This window comes from Coloeus monedula, assembly GCF_965178545.1.
Source record: "Coloeus monedula genome assembly, chromosome: 9".
NCBI lineage: Eukaryota > Metazoa > Chordata > Aves > Passeriformes > Corvidae > Coloeus > Coloeus monedula.
In genome coordinates, this window is record NC_138789.1 from 12,383,582 (window position 1) to 12,399,129 (window position 15,548).

At 38.4% G+C, this 15,548-nt stretch overlaps 1 protein-coding gene across 3 annotated transcripts in view; it reads left to right on the top strand.

Moving 5' to 3' along the window:
* The window catches only part of COL11A1 (collagen type XI alpha 1 chain), a gene marked incomplete at both ends in the record, with an annotated part of 131,075 nt that overhangs the window by 88,189 nt on the left and 27,338 nt on the right, over positions 1 to 15,548 (top strand). For all 3 annotated transcript variants that reach the window (XM_082286734.1, XM_082286736.1, XM_082286735.1), the window contains 7 exons: positions 2,611 to 2,664; positions 3,608 to 3,715; positions 4,475 to 4,564; positions 4,844 to 4,897; positions 10,495 to 10,602; positions 11,102 to 11,209; positions 12,256 to 12,309. In XM_082286734.1, coding sequence (XP_082142860.1) covers positions 2,611 to 2,664; positions 3,608 to 3,715; positions 4,475 to 4,564; positions 4,844 to 4,897; positions 10,495 to 10,602; positions 11,102 to 11,209; positions 12,256 to 12,309 — 576 coding nt within the window. The remainder of the gene's footprint in view (positions 1 to 2,610; positions 2,665 to 3,607; positions 3,716 to 4,474; positions 4,565 to 4,843; positions 4,898 to 10,494; positions 10,603 to 11,101; positions 11,210 to 12,255; positions 12,310 to 15,548) is intronic.

Here is a 15,548-nt window from a genome sequence, read left to right on the forward strand (position 1 = left end):
TTTCCTTTGCAAAGAGGCAAAGACTGGTGTTGTGTACCATAAGAATCAATTGTAATCGTTTACAATGCAGGAAGCTCAAACCTAATCTTTATTTTGCAATTAAAAAGTTACTATTTTCCCTTTAGTTTTACTGATCTGAACATGAGCCAGTAATGTGCCAGTACAGCAAAGAAAGCAGAGAGCATCCTGAGCTGCAGCAGAGGGATCTCTTCCTTCTGTTCAGCCCTGCTGAGGCCAGGAGCATCGTGTCCAGTTCTGGGCTCCTCAGGACAAGAGGGAGCTACTGGAGAGTGGCCAGGAAAGGGCCACTAAGATGAGTAAGGGACTGGAGCATCTCTGCTGTGAATAAAGACTGATGGAGCCAGGACTGCTCAGCCTAGAGAAGGCTCAGGTCTTACCCAAGTACAGAAATACCTGAAGGCAGCTGTAAAGAAGATGGAGCCAGGCTCTTTTCCATGGTGCCCAGTGAGAAGAGGCAATGGGCATAAACTGAAACACAAGAGGTTCCATCTGAACATCAAGAAATGCTTTCTCTGTGTGAGGGTGACCAAGCACTGTCACAGAGTACCCAGAGAGGCTGCAGAGTCTCCATCTGGATATATTCCTGAGCAACCAGCTCTCAGCAGCCCTGCTTCAGCAGAGCAGTTGGGCAAAATCACTCCTGAGGTCCCTTCCAACCTCAGCCATTCTGATTATATGATTTCTTGATTTCAGTCATGACTAGAAACAAAATATTCAAAATGCAATGAAACTATGGACTCTGCTACTGGGTGAAATTTGAACGAGGTCCCACAGGATTCAGTCAGTGCTATGGTTCTCTAATTTTGTATCTCTTTGGGTTTAGTAGAGTTAGACTGATAAAAAACTTGAGTAACTTAGGATCAAATGCAGCTTTTCATTAGCATTGTTTTCTGCTCTGTGTGTTTGTGAAGTTGGGCCAAAATTATTTTTAAAATATTTTTCCCCCATGGGTTCTCATGTATGTGTTTTTGTAGAAAACCAGATGGTTTTAAATCAATCAGTAGGCTTGTTGACTTTCTTTTCCTGATGAACATAACCACTTCAGGTTTTTAAATAATGTATAAATGAGAAAACTTTCATTGCACTCACTGATAGAGCAGCATCAAGAATTCTGTTTCTTATTTAGACACATATCTTATTAAAGTTCATTGGTGCATATGGGCATTTCAGCAATTAGGGAATTAGGATAAGAGACATAGTCAAGCTTAACAAATTAGAGAGTCAGATTCCCAGGCTGCACTCTGCAGCTTGTTTATGGAATAATAAGCATATGTTGACAGCAACTGAAGTAACTATTAGTGGAAAAGAGGCTGCAACTTCAGCATCAAGAAACAAAGGATCTGCACTCTGCAAAATCAGAATAGCAGGTCTTCCCAAGGTGCTTTCAGTAAGTGGGTGATGTTCAACATTCTTTGTCTTTACTTAGAACAGGTTTACAGAGGAAGCTTTGATTGTGTAAAGGAAGGGACTCAGGAATGATTCCATCTGGAGCAGTTCTGATTTTCTGTTATTAGAAGAAAGGGATACTTTTGTCTTTTTTTTCTTCTTTTTTTTTTTTCTTTTTTTTTTCTTTTAATCTGGATCGTTTCAGAGGTCTGAGAGAGTGCCTCAGTTATGTGCCAAAATTAACCATGGTAACATCTGGCTGGCAGAAAAAATAGAATCAGGTTGAGGAAGGTAGAAAAGCTTAAACTGGAACTGATGGAATAGGGCAACTATCAGTCAGACTGTGCCCAGAGGACTCAATATTTGAAAAAGCTGGAGCCAGATGACCCCTTTGTTTTCGCACAGGTGAGCAGAGTAGGAGGCAGACACAGGCTGTTAGGCAGGCAGTACTGTGTAGGATCCTAATGTGATCCATGAGGAATGCACTGTCTAACACTATTCCAGTATTTGAAAGAAATAATTTCGCATAATTCAAAGATGAATTAAACAGTGCTATTATAAAGTGACATTCTCATTCAGTTTATTGACTAATTTTGGCCTGCAGTCTGGGGCCACTCATCAGAAAATGAAAATTCTGTAAAATTTACCCATGTTCTAAAAAACAAAAATATTTCCTTTCTATTCTTTTTGTGGCATTCATATTGCCTATTTTACCATTTCTATATAACCTTCATCTTCCCTGGATCTTTATTTCTTTTCATTTTGTTTTTGTCTCACCTCCACTTTATCTTTCATGTCCTCCCACCTTAATGCTCCATCTGTGTCTTTCTTTAAAAAGCATTTTTATGTCAGGCTTTATGGTTCATAATATACATATGTAAAAGTGTATTTTCAACTGTCTTTTAGCTGCATCACTTATGCATTCAAACTCATCTAATCAAGCTCTCCTAGAGAGATCTGCAAAACTGAGGGCAATTTTTACTGCTGTACCACCTCAGAGAGATTGGAACTGAGAGATGGAAGAGACATTAATCAGCATTTCATTTCTAAGCATACACAGGCAGAAAGAATTTGTCTTTTTTATTTCCTAAAGAGAAGGAATGTGTGACATGGAATTTTTCATTCACCTCTTCAGCACAGATATGAATTTTTCTCTTCTATAACTTGTCCAGGATAATGTAATATTCTATAATTATTTCACAGGGTTTTCAAGGAAAAACTGGTCCTCCTGGTCCTGGTGGTGTTGTTGGCCCTCAGGTACATAATTTCATTTCATAGTGAACTTCAGAAGACCAACATTTAATGGCTAAATTATGGATAAGGCAGTTGCTTTTGTTGTATTAAAAGGACCATATCAATGGTTATATTAACTTTTGCAACTAAAGTTGCATAACAATATATTATATAATACTATATAATATACTTAGTAATCATCAGTGATTCCACAAAAAAAAATTAAATATTTGAGTTGCCTTTCCACTTTGTTTTATGTTTTGGGTTGGCTTTTTTGTTGGTTTGTTGTTGTTGTTTCGGGAGTTTTAAATGTGATTATGAAATTGGTGGTTTACAGACGTCAAGAAGACAGATTTCTCTACCATTAAACATTTTAGAAAGAGCAATGCAATCTGTGAATTTCTTGCCAGAGAAAAAGTTTCAGTAACTTTTAGATTGTGGAGGGATAAACTATCACAATTGAATTTGATTTAACCGTACTGATTTTCAACTTAATTAAGCATTTGGAACTTTTTTAGCTAATTCCCTCAGTGGAACTTTTGAATCTGCAGAGAGATCTTTCAACTCTTCTACCTTGCAATTCCTATTATTCAGAAAAACAACAGTACAGAAGTGTTTTAAGACAATAGTATCTGGATTTCTCTCCCATGTCCTTTTTGTAACTTCCTCCCATACACGCTGTGTTTTAAAGCTTCAGTGCTTAAGGAACAAGGTCAGGATTTCACTCTTTGGAAGCTGCACAGACATGTCTTCAGGCAAAATGCAATGCAAGATTTATTTTATAGGACAAAGATATTTGTAAGTCAGCTTTGCCTGGAGGGAAGGTGAGGAATGTATGCTAGCCAGTGGTAATAGTGTTTGGTAACATAACAGCTGGATATTGAGCATCTGCTCCTCTTCACTTCCTCCCACACCCCGCAAGACATTAAATAACTTCAGGTGACTAAAGTTTTACTTTTGTGCTTAGGGTCCTACTGGTGAGACAGGGCCAATTGGTGAAAGAGGTCACCCAGGTCCTCCTGGTCCCCCAGGTGAACAAGGCCTCCCAGGTGCTGCAGGAAAAGAAGGTGCTAAGGTATGATGGGGCTTTGGGGAACAAATTGGAAGGGACAGATAATCTGTTGCCAGTGTGACATTTCAAATCATCATGTAGACATGCAGAATAAAATCAGAACATACAGTGTAAAATCATGATTGGCAGGTTTCACCCAGAAGGACTTGGAAGACTGGAAGATTCCAATTTTAGAGCTATGTCTGCTTCCACTGAAATAATGAGAATTCTCGTGAGCCAATAATTAATATTTTTGTAATAAAAACTAAAAAAAAAAAAAATTGCATATACTATGCATTCAATATGGAAATACTTAGTAATGACATATTCACACCAAGGTGGAAAATTGCACTTTGGCATTTAAAGTCAGATGTGTAGTAGTGAATAAAGGGCAGAATTTCACTGAATAAATTTAACTCCTTGCTTACTTTTTGGCTACCATTGGGGAACAAGATAAATATTACTTATCTAGTTACTATGTAATTCTATTCAATTTTTGATTATAAATGGGTATCAAAAAATTTTTTGAATGTATAAACATATTTTTTGGCTTGTTGTGCTTTTCACTATTTGCATTCTATAACTAGTACTGTATTTTGTCAAAGTTCATTATAAATTAGCCATAGACTACTGTGCTGATAAAAGAATTAGTGGGTGAATAGCTGGGGGCACAATTTTTGTTTTCCTTACTATAGCTAGGATCTGGTAGTTCATTTTCATTGCTCATTGTACATTGCACATTTTTAAACATATTTTTTAATCAAAATGTAATATGTTTCCCAGGGTGATCCAGGCCCTCAAGGCATTCCTGGGAAAGATGGACCAGCAGGTCTTCGTGGTTTCCCTGGAGAGAGAGGCCTTCCAGGTGCTCAGGTATAAGTGCTAGAGCAATTGGCATGATATTTCTAAATAAAAGAAACAATTAACTCCTTTATTTCATGAAGTCTTCTATTGCACTTAAAATAAATGCAGTAAGAAAACAGACATCAAACATCCAACATTGTCAAATATCATTGGCTAAATAGGAAGAAAGAAAATTATTCCGGTTTGCTTTTTTGGATCTTTCCATGTTTCCTATTATATGTGTTGCAAAATTACTCTTGAACTTTCCAGTTTAGTAAACAAGTGTTCTTTTTCCTTTTCATTTTCTAGGGTCCAGCTGGTCTGAAAGGAGGGGAAGGCCCACAGGGTCCACCTGGACCAATGGTAAGTAAACATAATAATTTAATGGAAATATAAACTATATTTCCTTATAACCTTTTTTCTTCTTTAGATGCTGTGGTGTTTTGATTAATACAGTTTGTAAAACAGCAGACAGATCAGACTTCTACAAAGTAGCCATACTAATAAACATGCATGGATTGTGAAGGTTGAGAATGTCTGAAGCCTTCTGCCACCAGATTTAGTTATGATATTTGCTTGCTGCTCAATAATACAAATTGGTTTTGAGATGAGAGGCATTTTCCACAGTGGAAAAATCCACAGATAGTGTGACTGGTGGACTCATGCTGTTGTGGTGGGCTTGCCTTGGCTGGATGGCAGGTGCCCACCAAACTGCTTTATCCTCCTCTGCTGGACAAGAGAACACAAAATACACTGAAAGGCTTGGGAGTCAAGATAAGGACAGGGAGATCAGCCACCAGGTACCGTGGTGGGCAAAACAGACTGGGAAAATGAGTTTCATTTATTTTCAATCAAATCAGAGTAGGATAGATAAAGAGAAACAACAACAAAGTCTGAAAACACCTTCCCCTCACTCTCCCTTCTTCCCAGGCTGAACTTCACTCCTGATTCTTGCTTTATCCTGCCCCCAAGCAGTGAAGGAGGATGGATAATGGGGGTTGCCCTCAGTTCATCACACATTGCCACTCGGTCCTCCTCATGGGGAGGATTCCTCACACTCTGCTCCAGTGTGGGGTCCCTTGGATGTGAGACAGTCCTCCAAGATGTTCTCCAGCATGAGTCCTTTGCACAGGCTACAGTTCCTCATGAACTGCTCCAGCCTGGGTCCCCCACAGGGTGCAGTCCTTCAGGAGCAGGCTGTTCAGCATGGTTCACCCATGACCTGCCACAAGTCCTGGCAGCAAACCTGCTCCACTGAGGGCTTCTCTCTCCACAGGGCCACAGGTTCTACCCAGATCCTGTGCCAGTGCTGGCTCTGCACGGGGTCACAGTCTCCTTTGGGCATTGACCTCCTCCATGGGGTCCTCCATGGGCTGCAGGTGGATCTCTGCTCCCCTCTATTGTGCATTTTTTCCCCACTTCTTAAATATATTATCCAAGAGGTTCTACCCCTGTCACTGATGGGCTTGGCCACGGCCAGTGCTGGATCCATCTGGGAGCTGTCTGGCGTGGGCTCCATTGGACATAGGGGAAACTGGCATCTTCTCACAGAAGTCACCCCTGTAGTCCCCTGCTACCAAAACCTTGCCATGCAAACCCAACACTCCTATGTTCCCTTTGTACAACTGTGTAAAATCATGTCATGCAGGAATTTTCCTTCTTGGCATTTGAAGCTCAATAGTAGAGTGTGCTTCATGTTACCTGTCCTCTGTTGTCATGCTTTATGCAAAGAAATTCTACGAGGATGCACTGGTATTCAAAACATGGTAGAGTTATTCCCAAATGTGAAATGTGTAGATTTTGACAGTATTCTTGTCAACTTATTTCTTTCATTCAGTGCAATTGAAGTTAAAAAAGAAAAGAATCAATCATCACAGCTATTCTTGTTAGAAAAAGGAGGAGCTGAATTTCTATGTATTTCAACAAAGAAGCTCTCTTATGTCCTTGAAATTCATATTCAGATTAGAATGCATTAAACAAGGATAAAAAGCCACACATAGTACAGTACAAGTAATACATGGGACTTGAATTCTTAAAATTATTATTGAATTCTTAATGCCTTTAAGCATCTATTCTTTAAAACAAGAACTTGAATTTGCTGTTCTTAACACTGTGCAGTATATATGCATTCCAAAAAGGCACCAAAACAAAGTAGATGGGAATGGAATGGAATGGAATGGAACGAAAGCTAGTAGGGAGAGTCAAAAGGGATATCATCTTACCCAACTGAAGAACCTGAAATGTTAAAGGGTGAATCAAAATCAAGAAAGCACAGACCAGAATAGTCTCTTCAATCTAAAGGTCATGTCTTGATTTTTCTTGAAGGAGCCCCTAAGGCTGGCTGAACTCTCAAGCAGATAGTTCAGGGGCAGTGAACCAGAGCCCTTCCGAGCACGCACAGACCAGCCAGCACAAGCAAACCTGACGTGTGACACAGCCCCCTTTGCCAGACAGCATTGCCCACACAGGAGCTGTGCCACTCCTGCCATGGTTCCTGAGAAAGACACATCACACAACATGTGAGGCAAAAGTACATGCCTTATTTAGTGATAGTTGTCTATATTATGAAATACATATGTTTGAATTTAAATTCAGATGAGCCATGTTTTTCTAATTCTTACAGAGTGTGTATAAGTTAGTGTTTTAGTTGAATACATCAGAGCTTTTTTGAGGAGAATGTCTTAATTATCCCCATTTACAATCCTTTGGTTCAAATCGTGGAGCCCTCTCAGAGCTCATGAATAGTATTCCTTTCATGTGAAACTAAATTGATAGAGAAAATCCAGGAACACTATTAATGCTCCCCAGCTAATGGGAGTTCAGTGCCAGACTGAAATCATCATTAATTATAGCCCAGAAACACACAGAGTATGAGTGTCAGGAGCACACTACCAAGAACTTGAGTTTATAAATCCATTCCTCTTGGGGCCACCCTTCCTGCTAAGGTAAACAGTCATAGAAAGAAACACTTAGGAGTCTGAGAATTTTTGCATATAATTGTTCCAGTCTTTAAGAAATAGATGCAATGGGAGCAGGAGTTGAGTTTGAAGGGCAAAATTTTTAATTTTTTAAAATATATTTTGAGATCATTGTAGTACAAGCTTGGGGTACAAAACAGGACCAAGTTGCCCTTAAAGTGTTTCAAAAGTCCTCAGTGGGATTTTTATCTATTTCATCTTTAATTACTAACTTGTTATCTTGAAACAGTTTTCAGTGAAAAAAAGGTGCATAGGTTCCCTTAAATACTGGGTTTCTGCACACCTTCAAGCACCACAATTAAACAATTAAACAGTTAAATTGCTTGCTTTTTTCCACAGAAGCTCACAGCAGACCGTGAGCATCACGTAGTCCTAAAATATTTTCCCATCTATTTTTAGCCAACAGCGGGTACACACAGAAGTTTAATTGTAGTGGAGTCTTCATTTGCCATTTGTAATAGGAAGAGAATTCATGCCATTGGATGACTTTCCTGCGATTCCCTGCCAGTACCAATTGCTTCTAACCAGCACATATAGTCAATTAGAAGCTTTATTTGGCTGCTGCATACATCTGCAAGCATACCAAACAAATGACTGCTCCAAGTACTGTGCATGCCAATTACTCTGTTTAGAGGGATTTGGACAAAAGAAAGAGATGCATGAATGCATATCAGAGTAAGGGGGGTTCTTCAGGATTGGGGGGTTGGCATTTTCATGGTTTGAGGGGTTTTTTGGGGAGGGGTTGTGGGGTTTTTTGTAGTTGTGGGAATTTGTTTGAATTTTTTTAACAGTTCTCTTTTACGTGCTACCTTTGTTGCTTTTGTTTGTTTTCTTCCCTTCCCTACTACTGTGTGGAATGCTGAATGCTGATGAGAGAAAGCTCTTTGGAATGTCAAGCAGCCATTTTTCATTTGCTCATCTAGGAATAGGATGCTCAAATTAGAATAAGCCAGCTGTAGGCTACCCAATTATCAGCACTGAACTATCTAGACCTATCTTCATCTATCTGATAACATTTTACAGTCATGGGGACCTTCACTTGTTGAGCATTTTGTTAACCACCAATAAAAAGTATTGCTACTACTATGCAGTATATACAACAGCTATAATTACATATCCCCTCACAGGAAGTGAGATAAAACCAAGGTTGCTAATGAGTTTATAGTCTGTACAATGGCAATACAAGACAAAACATGACACTTCCATCCTGTAGACAAGTTTTTAAAAACAACCCAAACATACTAATAAAAAGATTCTAGGATGTGAGTACCACAAGACCACAGGTTAACAAGCAGTTTTGTAACATAAGGAGATTGTTTCATAGTGGGGCAGAGTGACCAGAAAAGATAACATAGAGAGAACGGACTTAAGAAGCTGCTTAAAATTCTTTTCTGAGTTGTGACTACAATTTAATGTGTTCTGCTTTGCTCAGAGGCCATCCTCTCAGAGAAAGGAATGGTTCCTTGAAAACAGAAGGTGTAGTCCCTGTTCATAACTCATGTGAAATGCAAAGATAGATGTGAAAAGTTGGCTGATTAAAAAGAGCTAGTGGAAATTGTGGCCTCTGTAAGTGTCTGCTGTCTGACACAGGAAAGATCTGTGAGTTATTTGGGTTTTTTCCTCTCTATTCTTAAATCCTCCTGATGAGATGACCTAAAATTGTTTAGGTTATGAGAGCTGACAAGATCAGAGACCATGGTAGTATGGCTGCAGGGTAATGACTTTTTCTTGTTGAATTCACTGAAGCCTTAGGAACTAAAATAACGAAAATAGGACAGAAACTTAGGCAGCCACCTAGACTTAAAAAACTCCAACATCTGGAAGGATAAGGTCATCTATGATCTCCATACAAATACTTTGTTTGAACACCCATGCAAATTCAGATCTTACTGAAATAATTTGCTAAAATATTTTAAGAAACCATTCAGCACTCTTTTCTGCCACATTAATCTGGAGGGGAAAGCACCTTATTATGGAATTAGCACCAGTGACGCTAATGAGGTCAGTCCAGGACAAGTAAGTCCTGAGTAAAAGCAAAAAATAGGGTCCTCATAGGTGAAAGCATCTTAAAATTCCGATGTCTAAGAGGCAGAAAATTTGATCTTGTTTAAACATGAAAAAAAGGCTATTTAGGGTCTGAGGCTACACCACCATATTACTTTTTTATTCCATGATCATATGGAATCATCCCACTTCTAGTATATCAATCGGAAAAGTGAAGTTACCAATCATAACTTTGAAGTGTTGCAAACTATCTTGAAGGAGTAGAGCTGAAAAGTTGGGGAAATGTTATTGTACAGCAAACAAACCTTTAATAGTACTCTATTAATGAAAAAATTGTAAGTTATTTAAAAGACAGAAAACAAAGATGCAGTTTTAGTGGTTTTCGCTACAGATAGTGCCTGTCTTTTCACCTTTAATTTGTAATATTAGGTTTTAACTTCTACTGTGCTTATCTAAAAGGTGCCTGTACATAAAAACCTTCTCTGTAGAACACACTAGATTAGTCATTATACTTGAATGGATTTTTACAGAAGTGAATTGAAATGCAGCAATGTGATCATTACAGCAATGAACAGCACAAAACTTTACTAAAAGTTTTGCTTGTGGTGTGGCTTAGCTCTGTATTTTGATATGGTGAATATTCTTTCATCAAAGTAGTATGTTAATGTATTTTGAAAACATAGAGGGAAATAAGTTCTTGAAAACAGGCTGGTTTCATGCACATTCTCATTATGATGAACAAATACAGGAAGTGGTATTTACAAAAAAAAAAACAGTGTTGCATGAACTGTATTGAGTATGAACTTTAAGGTAGTCCTTTCAGCCTTTTTCCTTTACTTGCACACGGGACGGATGCGTAACCTTCAGCCAGCTGAGCTCACATCGATAACCAGCTTCTCTGCTGACTTGTCTCATGAAAACCATCAGCAGCTACCAGGGCTCTCTCAGAATTCCCTCCTCGTTTGTATCTTTTTCCAGGGCTCGCCAGGAGAGCGAGGAGCCGCGGGCACTGCTGGCCCCATTGGTCTGCCAGGCCGTCCTGGCCCCCAGGGGCCTCCAGGCCCCGCAGGAGAGAAGGGCGCTCCCGTAAGTAATTGCAGTCCCATCAAACCATCCCAGCACAGACTTCTCACTCCAAAATGCTACTTGGTCCCACTCTGGGATTTCCCTATTCAATATGTATTCTCAGGATTCCCAAGGTATTTATTTTAGATCTACAAAACAAGTAGATAGTAAAATATTAATTATCGTGTTCTCTAAGACCAGGAATGGTTAAACCTGTTATTATCACTGCAGGGAGTGGATATAAATCAGTCTTTTGTTAAAACTTTGTACCCAGCCACTCTGCATTAGAGTACAAATGTGTTTGACATCAACTTCCATTATTACTTCATATAATTCTCTTATATATTCTCTTCCCTTCATTGTTTCCTTTGTGTTGTGGGGTTTTCTGTTTTGTTGGGTTTTTTTTTTTTTTTTTTGGAGGTGGGTTTTTTAGTTTTGTATTGGTAATGTGACTCCCTGTACTGAAATTTTCATTACACTCCTGTGATAATGTGCATTACTTCATTTCCTTCAAAACCAGGGTGAAAAAGGTCCCCAAGGTCCAGCTGGACGTGATGGAATACAGGGTCCTGTAGGACTTCCTGGTCCTGCTGGTCCTAGTGGTTCTCCTGGAGAAGATGGTGACAAGGTGAATCATTATAATTAGTGCATCTGGGAGAAGATCTGTCAGTACAGTTCTCTGTAGCTTTCCTCACAATAAATAGGGTGACAAAGCAACAAATCTTTTCCCTGCCTCCCCCAAATTCCCTCTGCCTACTGCAAAAAAAGACCTAAAAACCTCTTCTATAACCAAATGTCTGAGGGACAGATGCCATGGGACATTGGGATTTGTGTTAAAGAACTAGTAGAATAACACTTATCCTGGCAAAGAAACAAGGATGAAAGTGTGACAAAATAAATCAAGGCAAATGATGCCAAAATTGATTTTTGCCTATTTTAGCAACTTGGTCTACTGAATGAGTAAGATGAAATGTTTTCAGTAATATACAGGGATTTAGAACTACTGTTGATAGGTTGAGGGTGTCAAAATAATTATGTTCACAGCAGAGATGTTCTGTTGACTTCCGGCAGAATTTAGGACATGGCACCTTTCAGGATCATCTGGTGTGTTTGCTTGATCCAGCACTTCTGTTAGTTAGCACAGGGTAAAGGTAAAGATTTCAACAGCCATTTTTGTGATGCATGAGTGGTATTTATCCCACAGAGAGTATTTTCTGTGGTTTAATTTAATTGTCTTTTATTACTGTATAAAGGAAACACTATTTTCTAACATGGTTTCTTGGTGATCTGAATAATTTTGAAGTTTTGAAATACTGTACACTCCAGTGAGAAGCAGTTGTTCAGTCATAGACAGTTACATGAGTCTGTAAATCAGGGTACTTTCATTATAAGTTCATACTGAAGATGACATGAGGAACACAATTCCCTTTATTTAGAGCTCAGTTGCACTATACTTCAAAGCCAGGTCTTGTTGCCCTTTTCAATTCAGCAATCAATATCTGGGTTAATATGACATACTGTTGATCACGGCACAGTTGCTCCCTTTAGGCTTTCACACTTGAAGCAGCAGTATAAAACATAGAATAATCACATCAAAGGGCACACCGTGATACTGACTTCAGCTAAGTGTGGAGACCATTTTAAACAAGTTTAACTTTTAACTTTCAATTACAGGGTGAAATTGGTGAACCAGGTCAGAAAGGTAGTAAAGGCGACAAAGGAGAAAATGTGAGTAACAAAATCCTTTGTGCATTACATCTATTCTTCATAAATAAAAGGTATTCATGCATGAAATATGCAAGTGGCCTTGTTACATAAATGAGCAGAAACAGAAACGCACTCCTAAAATGTTCCTCCAAAATGTTCTATTCATGCAACGCTAGAGGTTTGTACTTATAGATCCAGGCATGTATTTAGTGTTGCTCGTATTCCTAGAGCTTACAGAATCATTACAAAATAGAAAGGTAAACTACATTCTTGAGCATCCATCCTGTATCATTGAAACTCCTCCATTCTGCGTTTGAACAGGGAGAGACCAAGAATTCACGTACGTTCTCTTACTGTGCTGAACTTCACTCACTGCACAGTGTGAACATACCCAGCTTTGGCTTCTTAGCCATGATGATGAAAACTATGGAGACTCACTAGGGAATCTACTAATATAGTTTTAAAATTTTTGAAGGCTATCTAATTCTTGGGGAGCACAATTGATGGCAGCATTTCGAATCAGTAAAGACCACAGATGAAATGGCTTATACAAATTGTTTTATATTATCATTAGGCCTATTAGTGAACCTAGGACTAATCAGGTTTCTACTGTCTTAATTTGATATTTTTCTGTCTTCAAAAATTAATTCTAAAGCACTTCCTGTTTTTATTTAGGGCAGAAATATAAAATTAAGCTTTTTGCACTGGGAAATGCGAAGCTAGAAAGAATAAAACTAGCATTTATTTATTTCTGTTTGATTGTGGTTTCTTTCCTAAAAATTCAAAATTGAATTTTTTCACTTCTGCTCAATTTCAAGATAAACTGGTACTTTATTTGAATACTTTTCCTTAAGAAAAAATTGAGAAGTAATGGCAGAAAGATCCCTTTTATTATTATATTTCAACGATATTCACAGTTAGCAAAGCTCCAAATGCAGCACAGGGGTATTCATGGCTAAGTATATTTATCTTGAAAACACTGCGTGATTTTTGACATTAACAAGTTACAGAACAGTATATTATTTTTAAAAATTACACCAAATTTATGGCTTACATATTATCAGATGATGTTTATGGGAGGATATGTACAAACTGCAGCATATCACAGGTCACAGAATTACAGAATCACAGAATGGCTTGGGTTGGAAATGAACTCCAGAATCAGCTAGTTCCAACCTCTGATTCCAGTTCCACTTCAGGCTCTGCATGTGATCACAGGCACATCCTGTTTTCCCCTTTGACATGCCTCTTCATTAGAGATGCTTTGCATCAGAGAAATTCAGGAAAAAAACACGTGCCACACTCTTCTGTTTCAGATAATTTTAGCATAGCTAGCTATGCTGAGCATTAGACTGTGACCACAGTTCCCACAGTGAGTACTAATGCATTTGGGCCTGTTCCAGCAGACCTCCTTTACAAACAAAGTGTCTGCAGCATTATCACTTGAGAATGTATCCTGGACTCTCAGTCTCAAGGTGTAATGCATTTGAGAATATTGCACATTTCCCTTGAAATACGGAATTCAGTGTTCGGGCCTTAGTTGAAGTGAATGTACCTCCAGTTGAAGTCATGTGTCTTGAATCTATTTGCCCTCCACTGCAGTCATTCAACCCTGACAATTTCAGAATGTGTTTATTTTAAATCTGCTTTCCTTTCAACATGCTGATAGATGCCTGTTGGGGCAGAGAGAAAGGGCTTGTTGGTCACCTCTGAAAGGTTCTGAAGAGGAAGTACCCAGTTCTGAAATCACAGGACATAAAGAATAGATATTTACAATCTCCAACCACCCACAAAAGGCCTTGGTGGGCATTTAGAGCCTGATCACAGCAAGGATCCTGATCAAAGAACTGATTCATCTTTCCTGTTTGAGAAGAGCTGGAAAAATCTTCAATTCCCCATTGAAATGAACAAAGATTTATTTTTGTGGGTTTGAAAATACTGAGCCTAACTATGGTGGCATACTCTAGCTAAGACAGCACAATTTTGTTGCTGATGTGCTGTCCTCTCTCGAACTTCAAAACCTGCACAGTTATCACAGCTGCCTTTATTAACTGAAGATTCTCTCATGATTCTGATCAGTCTTTCTCCATTTGCCCTCCAGACCAATGGAAAAAAAGAATCTGGCCGTGTGTCCAAATAACTCCTCATTAATCAATTGCAGAGTATGTTCCAACAGTGCTTTATTTCAAAATGGGTTTTTAAATGAGTTTAAAAATATGTAGGCCTCATTCCAGAGCCTATAAAATGAAGGAGCACTACATTGCAGTGTAGAAAAATCCACACATGCCAAATCCCTTCCTCATGGCAACACTTCCCAGTCAGCTGGAGCATTCCTCGGAGTCCTTTCATTTAGATATGCCACCATAGAGGCTAGAAAGCTTTGTTTCATATATTGCCATCACTTATGTGACAAAAGTAAAATCATAAAAGAGAAGAAATACACTGCTTGACACTTCAAACTCCCTAGAAAATAAGATGCTCTAAAATATACATAAAACCCAGAGAAAGAAATAGGCTACAAGACTTATGTCCCTTTATTTAATTTCCCCTATAAATTACACAATAATCTAATTTTAGCCCTAGAAAAGTCTGTAAATTCTGCAATTTTCTGCATTTTAGAGCATTATTCTGCTCTAAACTAGAACTTGAAGCCTAGAAGTTGCAGGAAACTTGGCATCTGAAATAGACTAGAATTAGCCAAGGCCAGGTGTTAAGTTTTGTGCTTTCTTAGCTTCACTCTTTATCAGTCTAGTTCCTCTAGTATTGCATAAACAAATTCAAACTACCACATGATTTAAACCCCATCATAAAGTAGTATTTTGCATTCCCATACTCTGATGGCTTCATTACATCACTTCTGCATGACTGACGTCTAAATTATGTGCAATATAATTTAGTTATTATTCTGAAGGGAGAATGAATAAAAAGAAGTTCCTCTCAGAGACTGTTTTTTTTGCCATTCTGTTGAAAAGAGACTTAATATCAAAGAGAATGTGATTCCCAGTGCTCAGCGAGAACTTGCACTTTTTCATGTCTCCTCGAGGTCAAAATAAGCTTTGTGCCCTTGCAAAAATAATTAGCAAGTTCATAAAAAATACTCCAAATAATAAGCATTTGAATTAAAGATACCTTTTTAGATGATGCTTGAAAAGTTGAGGGGTATTTTGCATAAATCTCATTGAAAATTTTGATATTTTTATTTGTGAAAAAATATTTTCATTTTGATTCATGTTCTCATAGAAATCTATTCTGAAACATTA